Source organism: Centrocercus urophasianus, unplaced genomic scaffold (assembly GCF_019232065.1).
Source record: "Centrocercus urophasianus isolate 14NV4802_14NV808 unplaced genomic scaffold, USGS_Curo_1.0 seq_30, whole genome shotgun sequence".
NCBI classification, from domain to species: Eukaryota; Metazoa; Chordata; class Aves; order Galliformes; family Phasianidae; genus Centrocercus; species Centrocercus urophasianus.
The window spans coordinates 9726312-9747947 of NW_024884867.1; the positions used below are offsets into that span (position 1 = coordinate 9726312).

The 21636-nt window shown below is 36.5% G+C and overlaps 1 protein-coding gene across 15 annotated transcripts in view; it reads left to right on the top strand.

Annotated features, from left to right (window-relative positions):
• The window catches only part of LOC122165499 (splicing factor SWAP), a 52522-nt gene that overhangs the window by 11583 nt on the left and 19303 nt on the right, over positions 1 to 21636 (top strand). For 12 of the 15 annotated variants that reach the window (XM_042828501.1, XM_042828502.1, XM_042828503.1 and 9 more), the window contains 8 exons: positions 976 to 1213; positions 1552 to 1683; positions 2055 to 2148; positions 4368 to 4542; positions 5471 to 5704; positions 6854 to 7044; positions 16810 to 17084; positions 21454 to 21609. In XM_042828501.1, coding sequence (XP_042684435.1) covers positions 976 to 1213; positions 1552 to 1683; positions 2055 to 2148; positions 4368 to 4542; positions 5471 to 5704; positions 6854 to 7044; positions 16810 to 17084; positions 21454 to 21609 — 1495 coding nt within the window. Of the gene's footprint in view, positions 1 to 975; positions 1214 to 1551; positions 1684 to 2054; positions 2149 to 4367; positions 4543 to 5470; positions 5705 to 6853; positions 7045 to 16809; positions 17085 to 21326; positions 21610 to 21636 lie in introns of those variants that run through there. The other 3 variants (XM_042828516.1, XM_042828511.1, XM_042828512.1) reach the window with 3 other exon arrangements.

Here is a 21636-nt window from a genome sequence, read left to right on the forward strand (position 1 = left end):
GAAAATATGTTAAATTCATATTTGATCACTCATAACTGATATTTATTCTTTTCCAATCTCCTCAGTCTTTGAAGGTGCATCCTTCCACTGAGTAGCCATCAAAATGCTACCATCTTAGAAAAAGCTTAAATGGAGTGGGGAGGGTGGGCAGATATTTAAACCTCGTGCAGTTCTTGTGAATTCTCATAACCAAAAAAGTGAGGTCAAAATTAGTTGTATTTATGTGCCTCTAATTCTTTTCAAAGTCCCTAATGCTGAAAACCTTTGATTTCTTAAATGAAAAAGGTGTATTTTTATATTTATGTAAGTGGATACACAGTTGTAATAACACTGATACCAAACCTGGTAACGCAGATGTATTTGCCAGATCAGAAGAAAAACTGTTTAAACATTCAGAACAGATTTTTACTAGCTTTACATAGCTGTAATACTTTTATTTTGACCGATAGTATTTAGAAGGGTTGTTTATAAAGTGAAACTTGAAACAACAGAACTTTAAAGTTACTTTTCTGTATTGAAAATACATTTTGCTCTTATAGCAATGCTGTAATTTAATTAATTGGCCAGTGATAATAGCCATCTAATTCCTCAGTGTTAGTTTTGAATATATGCTCATCTTTCTTAATGCATATACAATTCTAACTAAGCTAAACTCCCTGAGATGAGTTAGTTTAGGAGGAATTATTTCATATTAGGTTGTTTCTTGTAGGCTTCCTCTGGTTCACTTTTTTTAATTATTTCTACCTATTTGGCTTCCAGCTGTCTCTCAGTTTATTCTGATTCTGTCTTTGTTCCTATGCATTCCTTCACTTTTTAACATGATGAATTAGATACCATTTCTTAGGGTGTTGCATGAATCTAAATTCTTGTGGTTTTGTACTGATGTAGTTGTTACTTTATTTTTTTTTTTATTAGATGTCTTTCTTTTAAAAGAAAATTATTCTTAAATAAATGTTTTAAATGTTTTCTTTATAGCAACTGTGGCAGCCATGTATTATAGTTACTATATGCTACCTGATGGAACCTACTGCCTCGCGCCTCCACCTCCAGGAATAGATGTTGCCACCTACTACAATGCCTTGCCTGCAGGGGTGACTGTATCCAGCACTACAGGGGTAGGAACTGTACCTCCACCACCTGGTACGACACCTCCACCTCCCCCTGACACAAGTGATAGCAGCAGTGGGTTGACCTCTACCACAACTTCTACAAGGTACCACATAATTTTATAGATGTGCTTGTTTGGTGGAGGAATCTTTTTCCTACACCGCAGTACAAAATATTTAGTGGCAGCTTTGTGGTTGGTGATGCCTCAGTCATGTTGCCATTATCAGTACAGCTTTGGTTACCTGGTGTCACTTTGGTCTTTGATATTATGAGTGGTTATTTGATTTGTCTTCTATGAAGTTTTTGCTAGTTGGAAAATCAGCAGTTACTTTAACTGCATAATGAGACCAGAACAAGCCTCTATTTCATGTTTTTTGTTAAAACAGGAGACTGAGAGTTGTTTGTATTCTATTTATAAAAACGGTGTATTTTTTATATTTTCAGCACAATTACTCCAGTGGTTGCCATTATACCTCCACCCCCAGATATCCAACCTGTTATTGACAAGCTGGCTGAATATGTTGCTAGGAATGGGATAAAATTTGAAACAAGTGTTCGTGCCAAGAATGATCTCAGGTAAGAGAAAACATTATTTTACTCTTTATTTTAAAAGTTGAGGATTTTATTTACAAGTATATTAAAATGGCATGCAGATCTCAAGAAGGGGATTACTTTTATTTTTATTATTTTTATTTTTTAATGAAATTCAGGGACCTACTGAAAGGTAATGCCAGAGTATTATTGCTCCAGTCGTCAAAGCAACCAAGCAACCAGAAAGCTTCTGTAGAAACCATGCTTTCAGCATATAAGACCTGGAAGTTTATGCATACATTACAGTCCTTCCAAATACCAAATAGGGTTCCATCCGCAAAGATTTAGACAGCAGTGGATTGTTGGTATTTACTGTGTTCATGTGCATTTTCACAAATTCAGTTTTCTTTTAACAGATTTGAGTTCCTACAACCATGGCACCAGTATAACCCTTATTATGAATTTAAAAAACAGTTCTTCCTTCAAAAAGAGAGCAGTGACAACTGTCAGGTATGTGCGTTAAACTGCAGTGCAAGTGAGCAAAGGACTTGCTTACTGAGTGTATTGCTGTGAGACTTGTTAAGAATTGAACTCTGAATGATGGAGAACTTGTTCAGCAAAGGATGTGAATGCTTTTTTTGTTGCTTTTTAATTTTGTATAGCGTTTAATTTGGGATATGTGATATTTAGTTCTTGCTTTTTAGTGTGATCAGCCACTCACTGTGGTTGTATTCTAAAATGGCAAGCCATGAATCTTTTGAATATATGCCTTGTGGAGGTTTAGAGGCTTGTAGAATTAGGATTCGTGTTCTTTTTTCAGAAAGGTGAGATATAAATTTTTAACAGCTTCATGATTCTTTGCAAAGTAGTAGCTGAACTATGTTTTTGGCATGATTTTTTTCTAAGGGAGATTTTATAAGAGAAGAATACTGGCACGACTGACTGAAAAATACTGGACCTTCAAAATCTCATACAGCTTATTACTTCCTTTGCTTACTCTACTCGTGTAATTAGAAGATAGTATCCAGACTTGGCATCCTTATTTCTAACCGTTCTCATGTTAGCTAATAGCATTAGATTGTCTGTTCTCTTACTGAAAAGAAAATTGCAAATATTATCAGAAATATTTTATCTGATGTTAACTTTTCATGGGAAAGAGCTATTTTCTTTTTAGGCCCTATGTCATTTGTCATCTCAAGGCTTATATTGGAGTGCTCAACAATTAATTACTTAAACTGAAAGAAGGTAGGCCTGTGGGTATACTCCTCAAAATAACTTTCTGGAAAATGAAGAAATTCAATAATATTCGATGTTTGAAACACTTGTCTCATATTTTAACTGTGAAAAATGCTTTGAAAACACTGTTTTTAAAGATAAGCTGTAGTAAATATAATCTTATTCAGTTGATAAGTTACATGCAAAATCATCCTGTACCACAATGATAGCTTTTATTCTAGAATTTCTTATTTGCAAACTGGTTTGTTGAATTCATACGAGTTACATAATTAATTAATTAATTGGGACTTAATAGTTACTTTCTGGGGAAACTGAACCCCAACCGAAAATGTAATGACAGGAGTTTCCTTTTAGGTGTTCCTTTTAGGAACCTTTTCCTCCTAGGTGCTTGCTAAGAAGTAAGCAGAAAAACTGGTTCAGGTTCCCTGAGGTTGTATCTGGCAGTGTATATCATCCTACTGCAAGATTTTGTAGATAATGCCATTCTTTTTAATTTTTTAGAATAAAGATTGCAATATTATTTTTATGCTTTAATAACATAAGTATAGGCAACTAATACAATTGTTTATTCTCCATTTGGCCATAAAAGTTAATAGAGAATTGTGCTATTGGCTTCAGTAAATACACAAAGTCCATTTCTTCCCCAGGGATTTTCAGTAATTAGTTCTGTTGGTAAGGGAAGGGCTTCAGGGAGCAATGAATCTCTTCAACACTTAATATTTCAATATTAAATATATTTAACACCATGTTGAGAGAGACTCATTTAAATGTTAAATTATTTAATCTGATCGCCCAACTTGCTGTGTAAATATGTTTAATATTCTACAACATCTGTCTTAGTATTTTTATAGTATGAGTTTAGAAGTTTTCTTGAACGATTCAGTCACATAACAGTGACTGTTTACTGTTCTGAAAATCTTAGAAGATCTGTACTACATCAATTTAATGCCACAAAAGCCATCGATAGGTCTGATGTTCTTCAGCAAAAGGCTAGAAGTCATCAAACATTAACCTGTGTTCATCTCTATAGTAACTTGACTTTGTAAAGAAAGTATCGTGCAATTATATAGTAGCAAAAAATGTCAGGAGCTTTCATTCTATCACTGTCAGTCAACTGTAATGGATTTTGTCCTGGGCCCTGGAGATCGAGACCTAAAAGGATATACTTTGGAAAGAAAGTGTATGCTTTTAGGGTTTAGTTTTAAAAAGCACCATTTTTAAAACAGTTGTTTGGCAGAGGTGTACTGGCTGAAGAACGTTTCCTTACCTGTAAAATAACATCTTGCTGCAGATCTTTAGTCTGTGCAGCCTGTGGGTTTATGTGAAGCAGCGTGTTATAAGAAGCAGGCTTTCAGTCTTGACTGCTTACTGAGGTACAATTAGCTGTTGATAGTGATTTCTGAAATGGCTGGCAGAATTGCAGCTCCCCAGGCACTGTGTTAACTCTGCCATAAGCTGTTCGGTTGGTAAGTTTGCGTATTTCTTTTGAAAAGGGAGTGTCTTCATCCGAAGATGTTCCAGCAGATTCTACCACTGATGCACCAAGTGAAACTCAGCTTGCAGATGGGCACACACCTGAAGATGGATCTGAGCCAAGTGCTAAGGGAGCTCTAGAAACTAAAAAGGATGTTCCTCCTAAAACTGTCAGTGATGGCAAATTGGTAAAAGGTATGTTGGCACAGTTTGCTGGCCATAAAAATATTTGTCAGCACGTATTGAAGGAAAGAAAAAGGGGGTGGTGGAGGTTGTGGGAAAGAATTTCAGCATGCAGAAAGCATTTTCATTAAAAGCGTCAAAAAGAAACAAATAATCAATTTGCTTGTTTTCATATGTTTTTATCAGACTCTGAGGTATTTACTGCCTGACAGAATAAATTGTTTTGTTTCAATTTTGTGCAAAGTTGAAAGCTTTCATCAGTGTTCACAATGGAATCTTATTTTTGTAATTTAAAACTTAACAGTTATAACCTCTGTGTGAGAAAGGAGTTATTCCTTCTGAATAAAAGCAACACTCTTAGAAACCACATGTGTGGAGGAAGTGCACTAGGCTTATTACTTGGTTAATCAACATGTTGGACAATAGTCATACTGGAAAAAAAAGACCCTTTTTGTGTCCAAGTGGACTGTTGTTCCTCTTGCATTTGTAGCAGCAGAGGGATAATGTGGAAGGATTTCTTGAAAGACAGTCACTAACACACTCTTGTTATTGTGTAAGACACATAATTTTGAGTGTGGGAGACCCTCAGCTAATTTTGAATAAATGGAGAAACATTTTAACAACCATATAATATGCTTGTGTCTAGAAAATGGTTTGTATCTGAAATATGGAGATTTTTAATTTGAGACTGAACATTTTAGGGCAAATGAAGTTTCCAAAATTTCTTCAATGAAAAAGAGAAAGAATGGTTATGTTGTCTTCTCCCCCAGAATAAAATCACAGTGTGAGGATTATACAAGCTTACAAGCTTTTTTTGTTTGGTTGGTTGGTTGGTTTCTTTCATAGTACAGGCTATAGATGTTATGGATGGTTAAGTCAAATTCAACTTGCATTCCACTGTAGTCTAATGATGTGTAAAATCTAACCCATTCATTCACAGCATCATTTGCTCCAATAAGCTTTGCAATCAAGGCCAAAGAAAATGACCTTCTTCCTTTGGAGAAAAACCGTGTCAAATTAGATGATGACAGTGATGAGGAGGAAGAAGAGGGCAAGGAAGGCCAGGAGAGTGCTAATAGTGCTTCAAATAATACTCCAGCTGTTACCACTCCTTGTGTTGCTGCTGAAGAGAAAAAGCCTCAACTTACACAGGAGGAGTTGGAAGCTAAACAAGGTATCTCATGTTACACTAAAAACAAAATGACAGATTGAGTCCTTCGTAAAGCATAGCATTTTGAGTATTTTCAGTCATCACTCTGTCATGTTAGTAGGAATTGGGTTCTTTTTTCCTATTCCCACAGTTCCTTGTTTATTTTTAACACGAATTTTCATTGGTTGCTCAACTAAAACTGGCACTGTAATATGTTGTCACTGAATGTTTTGACCTAATGCGTGATCTTACTGTTACTTATTTTATTCACAGCCTTGAAATAAAGCACTAAACTTCTGGTTTCCAGTTTGCATTAACACAGTCCACAAAAAGACATGTCCATTTCTCATTTTCTTCGCAGAACAGTGAAATGCTTCCAGCTATTTTTCAATAATGTAGCATGCCCATATACACTAATATCACCTTGCTGATGTTTTGCTGCTCTTACAATGAAGTGCCATTAAATCTTTGTATGGGTTTTTCTGTTACTGTGTTTGTGTATGTAAGGGCACAAAGGTAGGTTGTGTGAATTGGAATGAAATGGTCTTTTAAAGGAATCATCCCCCAGGCAGTTGCACAGTAGAGATTGTTTAATAAAGTAGAGATGCTGTCATGTGTACCAGCTTAAAAACTTCATATTTTGTTAGAACTGTAAGTATGCCAGAGGAATTTAATTTTTTCATTTTCAAAATATACTTTTTTCACTCCTGAGTAGTAGTTTCTTTCAGTATGCTGTAGTGGTAGAGATCTAAAGCAAATAGGAAATATTTTCCATGATAATACATGAAACGTGAGAAATGACTGGAAAAAGCTGTATGGGGGTAAACTGCATCTAACCGGATAAGTTACGCTGTATGCACACGGAACACAAAACTGGAAGTGTAAGATGGAACAGGTTAGGCAAAATTTCCATTAGATGCATCACTAAATGAAGTGGGTTGTTTTCTTTCTTTAATCACATAACAGTAATTGTTGCTTGTAACAATGGCAAACAGTTTGTGAAGCTATGTGGTAGTAAGTACCTTTTACTAGTGCTTTGAAAGGAGGTACTAGAAAAGGTTTGAGTATATAGCTGGGGAACTGTTTGGCTAGTCTGTTGGGTTTTGTTTCTTTGAAGGAAACTTAAGTTGCAGATGTGTAGTTCACACTACACTTAATGTTTGTCTCTCTTAGCAAAACAGAAACTTGAGGATAGACTAGCAGCTGCAGCAAGAGAGAAGCTTGCACAGGCCTCCAAGGAGTCAAAGGAAAAGCAGCTACAAGCAGAGCGCAAAAGGAAAGCTGCACTGTTCTTGCAGACCCTGAAAAATCCTCTGTCAGAGGCAGAAACCGAGAAGGTGGAGGAGAATTCCTTCAGTGTTGAGGTAAGGAGGAGATAAATTTCTCTTTACCATGAAGCTAGCATAAGACTTATTTTGCAAGATGTTAATCTGACAGTATTTTTTATCAGATTGACTGAAGTGATGGAAGATCTTTCCAGAAGGAGAGAGAGTTATATTTTATAAACTGTTAATCTTTTTCAGTTATCTGAGATGTTTCTTACATGTCAGTTAAGTACTGGTAGAGAAATACGATGTGAAACTCAGAGTTCAGTTTGTCAGTTAGAGAAAGCAAAATAAGCTAGCAAAATTAACTCTGCAGTAGTGGCCTGTGAATTTGAATGCTTCCCTTTCGAATTTATTTAGTTATTAGTTTTAATGTTTGCTTATTTAATGTGTTTTGTTGTGAGTAGACATCTTCAAGATTTTGAGATAGTTCTCAGCAACTGAGCTTACTTTTCACTTATTTTGGTGCGTTTGTTGATTATTTTTTAATTTTATTTTATTAATTTAGCTGATGTAAAACTGTGACAGAAAGGTAGGGAATTGATCCATACAATTTAAGGCTTCTAGCTTGAGAAAATAAATGTAGATAGGAAGAATCTAGACTCTATCATGATTGTTACTTATCATTATGTTAGTTGAATGTTTCATGCAGGTGCTTTAAAAGACAATGCTAAGAGATTTTCCTCTTAGGCTAAATTTTAGTATAAGACTTAGTATAAGAGACTTATTATTGCTATTGTTATTAGATTTTAAAAATAGTTTATGAATAGTGGTGCAAAATTCAAATGTGTTTGTACATGCTTCTCTCTGGGCAGATTGTCAATAAAGAGTCAAAACAAGAAGTTCAAATTGAAGTGATTGGGCTCGCCAAGTTAGATCAGCATTGATTCAAAATGCTTATTTCTGTGTTGTTTTAAAAAGAAAGAAATAGTCTGCAAGAGAAAAGAACTCGAAGTACAAGCTACTGAGAAATTCAGATTACAAATCTGTGTTTTATGTTAATGAAGACAAAACTGGAATTAAAGTGTCAGCTTTTTCTTTGGTAATTTTTGTTTATTGTACTTCAGTCACGTTCAGCACTCTAGTAACAGTGAAATACATTTTGTTGACTTACTCCAGTAGACTCTTTACTTTAACAGTATATTCATAACTTTGATTTGCATCTTCAAGATCACTATACAGAAATTGAGAGATGGTGTTTCCAGAATTTATCATTTCCAGTTTGTTGAAATCTGGATTAGATAAGAAGCATACAAATACTGCATTCTTCATCTCCCTTCTTTAGCTAGTTCTAGAAATACTTCTCTGCAAATTTTATTCTTGAAATATAAAGCAAACTCTAAAAAACTTGATTAATCAAAGCCACAGATCTGCTTTTTTTTCCTGTTAATGAATGAAAATTGCCATTCATGACAACTAAGAATTAGCGTATTTCACATAAACCCTTTTTGATTTCAGTAAAATAATCACAATTTTAAAAGCCTAAATAAAGGATTTACATTTATTATATAGGAAAATCCTTCTAGTATTGATTTCTTCATACACCGTAGCTCTGTCCTGAAGCTTTTCTCTCCATCTGTAGGTTTTGGCAGCAGAGCAGTAATTTCAATCCAAATATCACATTCCCACATGCATTGTATATTTTCCATTCAAGTTTTTCTTTGCTTAACTTCATCCTTTCCCTAGAGGAGAAGGAGCTGGTTTTCTCCTTGGCTTTTGTTCTTTTTTTTTTTCTCTCATTCTGGCTATTACAGTGAGCCACTCTCTTTCTGCCAGTGCTTGTCATAGTTTATGAAGTGATAACTTTACTTCCAGGAGTGTCACCCTTTTTTTTCCTTTCAGCCTAACATTGTTCTATCATAACACATTCCAATCCAGTGTGATGTCATGTATGCCTGCCAAAAGATGTGGCTGTGTGTTTTCAGCATCTCCATGGTCATTTCCAGCAAGTCCAGGCAACCTCTTTTCCTAATGGGAAAAAAAAAAATCACGTCAAAACCAATTTTCAGTGAAATAGGCTTAGACTCAGGGCTTTACTGCAGTAGCTGTCAGTGCCTGTGGGGAAAAGATTTGGTGTAGGCTGTGTAGTTACCTGTAACTCAACATAAATTGGGTCTGAAGTTTATGTAGTTTCAAGGTATCGTTATGGGTCTTACACCAGCCAGAAAGATATTTTTGTGTTCGTCTATATGTGCTGCAGTTAGACTTATTGTGCATATTGCAAACACAAATATTGTTGGGAAATAGAACCTCAGTTTTCTGGTTTTGGAACTGTGCCACTCCTAGAAAGGCCAGCAAGAAATTCTTGATTGCATTGATCGAGCAAAACTTTGGGTAGTGATTGAAAATTTCAGGTAATAACTGTGACATGCTGGAACATGAGTGAATGATGTGGCTCTCAATCATGTCCACTCCCACAGAAAGAATTCCAGTGCAAATACTTCATTGTCCAGTTCTTGATTTTTTTCCAAATCATGAATTATCCTTCAAAAAACTTTTAGGAGAAGAGACACGTGAAAGAGAATTACATGTATTTTAGTTAAACCATATCAGTGGTGGCTGATTGGTGGCAGATTTGTGAATTAGAAGTGACCACATGCTAAAAGAAATCCTGTTCAGGATTCTCATTGCTAATGCTAATGAATTTTCCCTGTGATTGGCACACATTCAGTATATTTTTCCAGTTATCTGTTGAAGTGTGAACGCAAAGAAACCATGCCAGTGCAGAATTCTTGAGTCTTTCAGTCCGTTCTTCTTAAGGGATTTTTTCAAGGACATAGATATTTCTAAGCTAAGATTCTTTTGTCATTTTTCTTTAAGGAAATGCTTGAAAAAATCAATAATTTTTCAGTAACAGTTGTGTCTTTTTCAGAAGAGCAGATGAGTGCCCCCACTCGCATCTAAAATTTCTGAAGTTCTAAATTGAACTTATTAGAAAACAGGTCAACTTGGCAACAAAATCTCACTCTTATTCCACTTCTAAGCAAGCTTACTTGCTAAAAACGTCTGTTTTTCTTCTACCACGTATGTGCAGTTTCAGAGAAGGCATTTCTTTTTCTCACAGATGAAGTCTGGTATATCTCAGAATTTTAAAGCAACCTGTTTCACTGCTTCTTACCAGTAGAAAAGGTTGGGAAGAAAATTATTTGTTTGTAAATGGGCTTATTTAGAATTTCAAATGTATATTGAAGTGTTACTGATGTGACCTTCATTTTTGAAATAAAATTGGGAGTGCCAGTACTGGCTTACTGAGCAGGCATTTGCTGTAGTCAGTGCTCAGAATCCAGTAAGCTGCATCATGATATCCACGTCTATTTATAAAGGAATACATAGCACAGTTTTGTTTTGTTAATTTATTTTAATTTAATGTTTTATTTTGATGTTTTTTATTTTAATGTTTTTTTCAGTCATGTTTCAGAAAGATTCATTTGAGAACACAGCTGGTCAAAGTATTCTCCAATAATAAAAGGTCACTACAGTAGCTGTAATCAAGGAAATGCATGCAATCAGTAGAAAGAGAGATGTAAAACTAATTTTGCAGTTTGGTCAGTGGAACTAAAAGAAATTTAGTAAAATGAAAACATAAGCATTTTAGTCTACCAAAAATACCACTTAGCATATTTCACCTCCCTTTTGTGAATAGAAGCAACCAGTGTGGATCCAGGGAGCAAAAGTTGATGCGCAGTGGTCATAGAGTCAATGTAGTACAGTGGTTATTTGTAGCTTAAAATCTGTCTCAAAAATTGCGTAAGTGGTTGAAAAATACAATAAGGCATGAAAGTGGGTTGAGAATTTCCATGGGAGATGCATAATTCCCATGAGATTGTCCTTGCCAAAATACTGCATAAAAACTAGTCATGCTATTTATGCGTATTCTCAGTGTAGAGTGATGCTGAAAACCTTTATCACACTGTGTAGAAATGCGTTAAATGAGCAAAGCTTTTTTGACCTCTGTCAGATTTTCCTGATACCTTGCTTTTCTTAAGAAAATGGCTGATATTGAGTATATGTTACGTCTTTGAAAACAATTGATTGCACTAACTGCATGTGAAGGGCAGTCGATACCATAGAATATAGAGCGTGGAAGCTTTTTGGCTTCAGATGGATCACAAAAACAGTTTGATCCACTTTTTCCCCTAGCTCAATTCTTTGTTTTATATTGTTTCCTGCTTTCCTTTAAAGTGAAATGAAGCAAGAGGAGCAGAAAGCTAATAATTGAGCTTGAGCAGCAAAGCAGCACAGCTTTTCTGAAACAGATCCTCACCCTTCTTTGGAGTGTTGCAGGAGAACAGTCAGGGTGCAGCCTAGTCCTTCCTTCCAGCAGTGCTTGTGAAACATGGCACTAGCTCGGTTTCCCAAGCTGATCAGCTTCCAGTAACATTGCAGCATGTGAAGTCTGCCCTTTTTGGAGACATGAGTAACAGCAACCGAGTAGCCTCTCCCTTTCTGTGTTCATGTATGCGATCAGTGCATGCTTTTGTAGCAAGAAAATCATGCTGAGAAATCTGCGGGGTTTGTCAATAAAGAGAAATTGCAGTCAGTCAGACACAAATGCGGAGGTATATTCTTTGTCAAAGGAAGAAGTCTTAAGGAACCGTTGGAGTCAGTTAAGAGAGAGGGCATCTCCTAGAATTTACTGGTACAACAGACAACATGGGACAGTGGTGACAAAAATAGGAGGGGGCAGTGCTGGTGGCTGGCTGGGCAGAGCTTTATGTGCTCCCTGCAGCTTGGTCTATCTGACTTCTTCAAAGCAGCTATGTAGTGCACTGGCGGGTGTTCTGCATGTGTAGGACAGTGTAATTTTTGTATACGAGGCATGATTTATCTAATAGCATGTCTGGTGATGGTTATCACTGATGATGGTTATCAACTAGTGAGTATTCTGCTCATCTCTCGGCTTTACCTTGTCAGAAATGCTTTATGGATAAGTACTTTAATCTGTATGTAAAAGACAGTTGGCTGTATCCAAACTGTTACCTATATAAACTCTAAAATCAAACTTAAACAAGGGGGAAAAGTCCACTATCATAGTGCTGCAAAAACAAGCAAGCACATAATTTGATTGGCTTGTCCCTAATGTCATCTGCTATTGTGCCTCTGAATATAAAGATTCTGTAGAACAAAGCAATACTTAACTTGTTTTGGCTCTTTCATCCTTTCTCTTTTGAAGACCTGGTTTTTGCTTCTTTCTCAGATGGCTTGTCCTTACTTTTGTCCTGTGTATAACAGTATTCTTTTCTGTGTGTGTGCAGACTGGTCTGTTTACAAGAGACATAGAAGCTGTAGTACAGGTTTAAAAACAAGGTGTTATTCAAGTTTTTCCAAGCTTAACAGGGCTATCAAGAACTGCAGGTCACGTGCATCTTTCACATTTTCTGCTGCAGATGATCCAGCTTTCTGAGCAATAGGCAGTAGGTATTACTGTATGCTTCCCTAGAATAATGATCATTTATAACATAATATTCTGTTTGCATGTAAATTTAATAAAAAATCGGTTTGTGATCAGAATGTAACTGCATAATGAATCCCAGAAGCTTAGTATTCAGAGGAACAAAAAAGCTTTCAAACATTTTAGGGTCATCCATTTCTCACTTGACGTTTTGTTCAGAATATATGTATCATTATCTTCTGTTTAACATGGAATGATTGGTGGGGTTGTTAGCTAGTCTGTTTGGAAATTTCCTTTATTTTACTTTTTCAGAAGACTGCATACTGGTGTGGCATTGGGGCACAAGTAGTGGAGATCTTGCTGGCATTTAGAACTTGTTGGTTTTTTTTTACTGCAAGAACCTATCACTAAAAAACAAAACAAAAAACTACGTGAGAGTTGTAATTCTTTACACTGTAATTACTAGGAATGTTCTATGGCTTGAATTTTATCCTTCGTGTTACTGAGGGTAAAAAGGCATACAGAATCACAGAATTGTAGGGGTTGGAAGGGACCTCCAGAGATCATCGAGTCCAACCCCAACATACAGCTCCATGTAACTAACACAGATTCACAACCACAGGTTTTTTTGTTTTTTTTTTTGTTTGTTTGTTTTTTTTTTTTTTTTTTTGCAGTGGCCTTTCAGAATTGAAAATGAGAAGTTCTGTTTTCAAAGAAATTCTGATGGTCAGTGCAGTGTTAATTGCTGTACATCCGTGCAGCAGCTGAACAGAGATGAAACAGTTGGGTCTTTGAGTATCTAGTATTTAATTTGTTCTATAAGAACAAGTGTTTTTATCACTCTTTTAATTGCTTTGGGGTAATTTATTTTATTTAGGGTAGGACTAATGAAATCTTCTTAAGGTAATAACTCTGCTCTCTTTGGTGCACAAAGCAATACTATGTTTTCATTGCTGGTAGACAGTTACTTATTACTTCTCTGTCAGGGAATATTTCAGCATAGTCTTTGGGGGAATCTGCAGTGAAAAAGGTTCTGTGGTAGAGCAGGGTGTGAAGCGATTTCACATTTCAATAAAATAAGTTATTAACTCTTTGCAGTTGTAACATCCTTCTCTCTTTCCAACTTTGATCTAATAAAGATTCAAATTAATGCAAAATAAAGCTGTTTGGAGCAGAAAAAATACTGTCCAGCTGCAGGAGTGTTAGTTAAGTTGTAATGCTCTTTACCAGTTAATTTAATTTGCACCTGGAACAGTGCCAGTGTTTTGTTCTGCTGTGATAGGCACCTTTTTGGTTCACTTCAGACGTTGCTTTTGAGTATTGATTAGGTAATGTAACCCCTGAAAAACTGTGTGTGTCCTGCTCTTAGGATACTGCAAATAAGTGCCTTGTTATGAACTGGTCTTCTGGTTTTGTTCTCACATAGCTGTAAAACCTTCCTGAGAGAGAGAGCTCTTTCCTAACCCATTGCTGCTAAAGAAGAGTTGTTTGGTCATCTTTGTTTTCTAAAGAAGCATGTTTGAATTGTTTCTCACAAGGAATGTTTATTTTAGGAAGCTTTCTTTTATAAGAATTTCCCTCAGTGATCCAAATACAACACTGAGGAGGAACTCCAATAGTCTGACACTATATATTTAGGGAGGGCTGAAAAAAGAGGCTGTTGTCCTAGGTGGGCAAAGAAGCGTGGTTCGTTGAACGCTTCCTGGAAAATTTCCTAGCAGAGCTCTCAAAAAATGTTAATCTGTCTTCCCTTGAGATGCATCGTAAATCTTGTCGGGTAACCAGCTTGCTGCCACACTTCCTGAAATTGCATTCTGCTGACCTGCAGGTTTGCACAGTCTGATCAGTAACACAGCATTTTGGAAATGCTTAGCCAGTATCTGCACTGGCTTTGAGTTTCTGTTTATTTGCTCCACTCCTCCACTCCCACTTCCAGTCTCTTGCATCTGTTACCTTAGTTTGCACGGATCAGTTTTCCCTTGTAAAAGCTCAAGTCGCTGACAGCATCTTCCATTTGTGAGACACAAGGCAGTTTTGTTTTCTTTCAAAGATTTATTCTGAAGCAGTATTTATATACACTGAAATTTTTGTGTGTGCCCTGGCAACTTGCTGGCATTTAGTTATTTCACAGAGCTCTGCCTCCAGGTCTGTTTCCAGCCATTTTGTTGATGATTTTTATGTTGATGGCAAACAGAGCTGCAGCTGAGGGGCTCAGCATGTTTATTGGCAGCTGATCCTGCTGTTGGAACCTGAAGACTTCTGAGCACCTGGTCCCAGCGGTGCTGCCTCAGCTTGGCTGATATGTGGCTTCTCTCTCTGTGTTAGCTGTAGTCTTTCACTTGGGACCTATGTGTTCATTTGGAGGATCTTTCCATTATCTCAGTATGGTTTCTGCTGGAGCTTTCCAAATATGGTTCATTAGTAAGTTGGAGCAGCTAAGAGATGAACACTCTAGGAGTGGTGAGTGTCCTGTAAGACAAGGGGAGACCTCCATTTCAGCACCCAGTGCTTTTGGTATCTGTGTAGGGATACTTAGCATTGGAGGGGGTTCTTCATTTTGATTGCTGAAATAGTCTCTGAGTGTAAGCTAAAAGTACCCGTGTTGTTCAGTTATTAACTTCCTTTTTGGTAGTGGTATAATAGCTGATGTTTCATGCAGCCAAATAAACTCGGGCACTGAAAAATGTTGTTTTTTCTTTCTCATCTTGTTTGCCTCTTAACTCTACTTTGCCTACAGCTATTTTGTTTCAGGCTATTAGAGTTATCTACTTCAAGGCAAAATGGTCTATTACATATTCAGCAGTGTTCAAAGAAAAGGCTGGGGTACTGTATAAAGACATGAATAACATTGTGAAGGAACAAAAGTAGGCTGCAGTAGTCTCTGAGGAAACCCTTGAGTTTGGAAATGAGGTGTCTGGAATTGCACGTGGATTGTGAAGTTAGTGAAATTGGAAATAGGCCACCAGTAAACCAGTCACTCAAATGATCATGACTGAAAATATTTACAGCCCTTGAAGCAAACCACTTTAGTGCTGCTTTATTGCTGTTTTTGTAAATATTGTGATAACAGTTATCAGTTAAATCTCAGGAAAGAGTCATTGCTCTAACGTAAAGCAAAACCGAATTTCTTATTATTCAAACGTACTCAATTATTGCCTTGACATATTCACAGTAGGAGAGGGGTAAAGAGAGAGGAAAAGATCACCTGCTTCTAATTTGGTTACTTTGGCTTTTAATGTATTAGTTTCCATTCTGGTCACGGTGAGCGTTCTTGTATCAAACAGTGAAAGTGTCAGATCAGGTGGAGCAGAAATTATGATAGGGAAACTGTTTTTTCCAGTTGCCTTGAAATGGCAGCTGAAGGAATGACAGATTTTGAAATGAGGAGCGTATTGACAGTGCCTGACTTGAATTGTTCTACACAAGGTGCTGAGTAGAATACTTTTGGGTATGAGCAGATAATTTGAAAACTTCTTCGAGTGTGGTAGGTTTTGCTTAATTGTCTTAATTGTAGTCAGAATTACTGACTGACTAAACATGATTTGAGCAAGGACCTGCTCCATTGTTAGGATTATAACTTTTGTCTTTGTTCCAACCCTATACGTGCAAGAAAACTTATTTCATAAAGTACAGAAATGACTTCTATCAGTTGTATTTCATTTTGCTGTTTTCCTTGAGGTTCTTATCAAACTAGCAGAGCTCAGGGAGGAAACTGACTTCAAAACTTGATGTTGAGTATCAGTAGATCCTGATTGTATTCTTAAATTTAGCCCTTTATAAATGAAGGGACAAATGGATAAAAAGCTATCTGATAGTATCCATTTTTTAGAATACATTTCTTCTAAAAGTTAAAGATGAAAACTTCAGGACTATGTCCTAGTTAAGGTGACAGCCTTAGCATGTGTATTACAGCTTGTCTGTATAACTGTGAGGGACTGTATGAGCCTCCATTAAATGCTGTTAGATCCATACTTTTGGAGATGGGAACCTTACTTACACGTGCTTTACGTAATGCTGATGCACTGAGGATTTAAAACAGTAATGGAAGGTTAAACTGTTATTAACAACTGTTTTCTTAAGAGGGTTGTATTTTTCACAAAATGAGTAAAAAAAAAAAAAAAAAGTAAGAATATTATTAGTTACTATCTTCCTTGCTGTTGTACTTGTTATCCTGCTTTTCTTCTATTTAAATGTATATGAATGTATATTGACAAGGCTACCAAGTGGGATATCTGAAGTTTCTTTGCTGGTAGTGTGTACTTATGTGTCATGCACAGGAGTAGATGTAGCCCTCTGTTAGTGTAAAGGATTGGAGACACTTATGCATTGCTTACACGTGTATGACTTTTTGAAGATCTGTAGGCAACTTAAAGATCTGAATGCTGTTGTTCTTTGTTTACATTTAATTTCAGAGTGTCAGTAGTATATCATGTCCTGTGACTGCAGTCAGAACGTTACCTGCCTTAGAAGTTAGCAGAACTTCTGCAGCAGAAAGGCCTTCAAGCAAAAGCAGAGATCCTCCTCGGGATGAAGAAAAAGAAAAAAAGAGAAAAAAACACAAGAAAAGATCTCGGTCAAGATCTCGATCACCTTTCAAGTATCATTCATCATCTAAGACCAGATCTAGATCACATTCAAAAGCAAAGCACTCACTTCCCACTGCCTATAGGACTGTCAGGCATTCAAGGTGGGTTTGGAAACCAACCATGTTCTTTAGTGCTGTGTGGCTAATACTGAAAATGTTTTTGCACTTCTTTAATTATGTTTCATTTTCATACCCATTAGATGAGATATAGTCACCCTGAAGACAGTGAGCAAATATGAACGGTGGGAAAGCTCTGAAAATATTTTTTAATGAACTTTCTCTGAAAATATTTTCTAATGGAATAATCATTCATTTCTAATTACACAGTGCAAAATGTTCATCAGTAAATTTCACTCTGGTCTGTGAAGTACTTGGCAATATGTGTCTGATTATAACAAAAGGAGGAATTTGTGCCTGTTGCTGCAGTACAGTAACAATATGTCCCAGCTGAAACCAGGACACAATATTAACGCAAGAAATAAGGAAAGAGAACCAGGTAGTTGAACAGCAAAGTTCAGAAGGAAGGCAAGCAATTGGGTAGCATATGAAAAGATGTGATTGATGAATTGACTGGAGAGATGTGGCAGGCATCCAAGAAGGGTGAAAACAGAATTGGTGAAGGAAGCCATAGGAGAGTGTAGCCCAGCACAGTTCACTGTGTATTTGGTTATTAATAAGGGTAAATACATTATGTTAATTATCCAGCTGTAAGTGAATACATATTATGTTCCATTAATGTTGTTAATTACATCTAAGACGTTTGAGTTTCAGAACCTTTAAAGTTTGCTGTGTGTAAACTTTGTCTTGTCCTAATGTCAGGCCACGTAGCAGTCACTGCAGTTGGTCAGAAAGGCATATTATTGGGGTTATAGTCTCTGGATCATGCAACAGAATACCTAAACAGTATTTCTGTAACTTGTAGTTCAAATGAATTGTGCCTATAAATACTACCTTAGCTATGTGTGTGTCTGATGCAGAATTATTTATTATCTTAGTGGACATGCCTGTGGCATAAATGCTTCTTCCCCAGAAACAGATGGCCCAGTTATTTCTCAATTTTTTTCTAGCTCTTGATGGTGATGTGACAGATCTGCTCGTCGTATATCTTCCCTGTACTTTTGTTGCTGTTGTTTATTTAACAAAGTGTCTACGTATGGTAATGTGAGCAAGTGTTAATGCTTTACAACATGTTACTTTCTACTGGGTTTTTTTAGGTTTGGTATGGTACTTTACTGAAGACATCTCTGTTGTTCAGAGATGAAAGAAATTAAATGAGCATAACTTGGCCTTAAACAATCAGTCTGACACACTGCTTATTCAACTAACTGGAAGTCACAGTACTATGTATGTTATTAGCTGCATTCCAGAATCTGGTACCATTCCTTTTTTGTACATAACTAATGTGTAAATGGAATGGTGCTAAATTAAGCTTTCCTTGCATATGAATTGAATATGAGTCTTTTCAGAGTTAAAGATATCTTGAGGAGAAATCTCATCAACTGAATCACCTTTTTTTTTTTTTTTTTTTTTTTTTGACTCCCTGTCAAGTATCTTCACTCGGAGCTCCAGCATCTCTTAATTCAAGCTACGATTCGTATTTTTATCCATTATTTTATTTATCAGTGGTAAAAATAAGGATAGAATTAGTAACGTGAGTGTGATGATTTAAAAAATATATATTCTTTTCTAGCACCTTGAAAAAGAATCATCTGAGAAGATTCTTATCAGCACCTGTGTATGCTGCTCAGTGAGGCTGATCTTTGTGTGCGATGCTGAACGCGCCTTCTGGCACAAATTGATTAATAGTTACATAGTAGTCCTAACGTAATGAGTCAACACAACACCTGATTAAGTTTGGATGGATTTTTCCTAGATCTCTGTTGAATGATACACTTGAGAAGTCCAGTGTTTTTGCTGGCTGGCTGAATTTTCAGAACTGCACCAATTCTTGCACTGAGAACATTTTGCACATCATAAAACTTTAGCCAGATTAGAACTGAACAGGAGAGGACTCTCGTTTATCATATTTTCTGATTTGAGCGTACCAGTTCAAAGACCTCTGGAGGGTCTTCCGTTCAGAAACCAATTGAGTACGGGAACTTAAGGCAGTATCATCAGTGCTGAGTGGTCAGCTGTTCACATTGAGATTTCTGCAGGACACATGTGAGACTTCTGATCAAGAGACCTGTTAGAAATCAAAATTTACCTTACTAACTACAACATATCACAAGATTGTAACTAAACTTCTGCTTGAGATTCTCTAATTAACAAAGAATACCTTCTTCTTGGATCTTGATGTGGTGACTGTATTGGTTTACTTTTATGGAAATGTATCATTTTATCACATATTTTTTGTTATTTATCAGTGAGGAGTAGGCTGATGGGAATATAGTAAAAATTTGACATTGGAAGAAGTCAGGCAAGACAAGCAGGTGTTACATAGTATTGATAGAGTGAATCCTCAGCTAGAAGACAAGTTCCAGAACTGCAAATAAGATTTATAGAGATATGTTTAAAATGGGAAATATTTTTATTGTTGATTTGTTTGGCTTTAGATAGGGTGAGGGGGAGAGAATTAGAATGATGACTGAAAAAACTGGAGAATGATTAATTGAGTCATTGTGTATGCCAAAAAGAGAGGTGTAGAACATTATTCTTCAGTTTCTAGGGTTTGGACAGTAAGTAATGGATGTAAATTGATAGAAGAGAGACTAGAAAGCTTTTGATAGTTTCTCAGTGGTTAATACAGCTTGTAAAAGCTTCATCATGGGAAATTTCTGCATTAAGAATGATGGTTTGGAAAGTATTAAGGAGTCTGATTTCTTGAGGTTTTTCTAGCCCTGTATTTCTAATTAGGTCCTTGAAAAATTATCCACACAGTCTGACATTGTACAAGAAATGATTGTGATAGTTAGCCAAGCTTTGCTGAGTGTTTGCTATACCTTAACATAAACAGTATATTTCCAAAATTAAAGCTCTTGCTCCTGAAACTTGAAAGGTGTTAAAATAATCAAGTAATGAAGAGTGGGAGGCTGATTCAAAACCCACTGAGACACTCAAGTGTTTTGTCTCTCAAATGTTTTGGAAAAATAATGCCTTGTCTTAGTAATTTCCCCAGAAGAGGCAAATGTTGGTGCTTAGCTAGATGTGATTTTTTTCTTTCTTTTCATATTCCCATATTTAGTGTAGAAAATTATTTCTCATGCATGGTAATTGCCAAGTTATGGCCTGAAACAATGGTTGAGCACTGGGTGAGAAAGTGTGGCTAATTCAGGGAGCTCGGGTGCAAACAGTCCCGTAAAGCTCCTCGGATGGTCCAGCTTTAATTCTAGACCAACATGACAAGTTAAACAAAAGCCATAGAAAGAGTAAGCCATGTAAAAAAACTTAATTGTAAGGTATTCCAGTGTGGCTTATTTTGGAGATGTTAGTACCAAAGAGATAACTATTATAAATAAGTAATTAATGTCAAAAATGAGGCACATGTGTTAAATCCTTGTTGGCAAACCGACTTTGGCGCCTTCTGGTCGATTCTAGTAAATGCTTTGTGGTACCTTGCTTCTAATCATCTTGGAGGTGCCTTAAAAAGTCCACGTGAATTGTGTACATTGTCAGTTGCTGAAGTTTGAGGTATGCTGCCTCAGTGGAAAGTTTGATTTCGCAAGTGGACAGTAAGAGTAAGGAACAACTGTGTTTATCTGCATCTATTTTCTATCAGTGGATCTCTCTGCAGCGCGTCTGAGCTAATGGTGTATTTGTGAAAGTGTGGTTTGTGTGAGAGGAGGAGATGGAGAAATGCTCTTTGCTTATTGAATGGTGTAGTGATTTGGTTAGTTGAAATCTGAAAGTTTATTTTGAACAAGAGTAGAGATGGAAATTTGGAACTGTTGAATATTGATCCTATTTCTTTATACTGTCTTTATACCGTGTGTGTGAGAGAGATACTTTTTGCCTCATCTGCAGAAAAATGAAACGTGGAAGTAACTGCTCTTTGTTCCAAACCAATTCTCTTACTTTTGAGGCAGTATCAATTCACTTAGTTTTAATTCTAATGTTGTAATGAGACATGCCAAGCTTTGTAATCCTTTGAACTTCTGGGACGCTTCTTAATACAAGTTCTATTGACTTTAAAGGAATGGAGTGTCTTGAAATAATAGTGTAATGAAGGTAATAATTGTAATGTCACAGTAAAACTGTTAAGCTGTTTTTAATTGTTTGAAACTAATGGCCGGAGTTCTTAACGTTTAGCGATTGGAAGAATGTTGTAAAACCAAAACCATCATATCCAGTTCATAAAAATGAAGCTAATGCATTTTTCTTTCTGATTGTTTGGACTTTTTTTAGGCTGGTCCATATAGGCATGTTTCACTAAGGTTCAGCTTTTGGTTAAGGGAGCCTTTTCAGGATTCTAGTTAATACCAAAACTAGCACATTTTATTCTGAATGTGAAGTGTGTGCCTCCGTATCACAGACTCACAGCATCCACAGGGACACTGAGCATGGAACCGAGTCTGAGCAGCTCATCAGTGGCAGCAGCAACAGAGCGGGAAAGTTATCAGGCAGCTTCGACAACGAAAAGATTTGACTGCTGGCGCTCTTTTGAGGGAAATCCTGGTAAAATGTCAAGGTGTCTGACTGACCCAAACTTTATGAT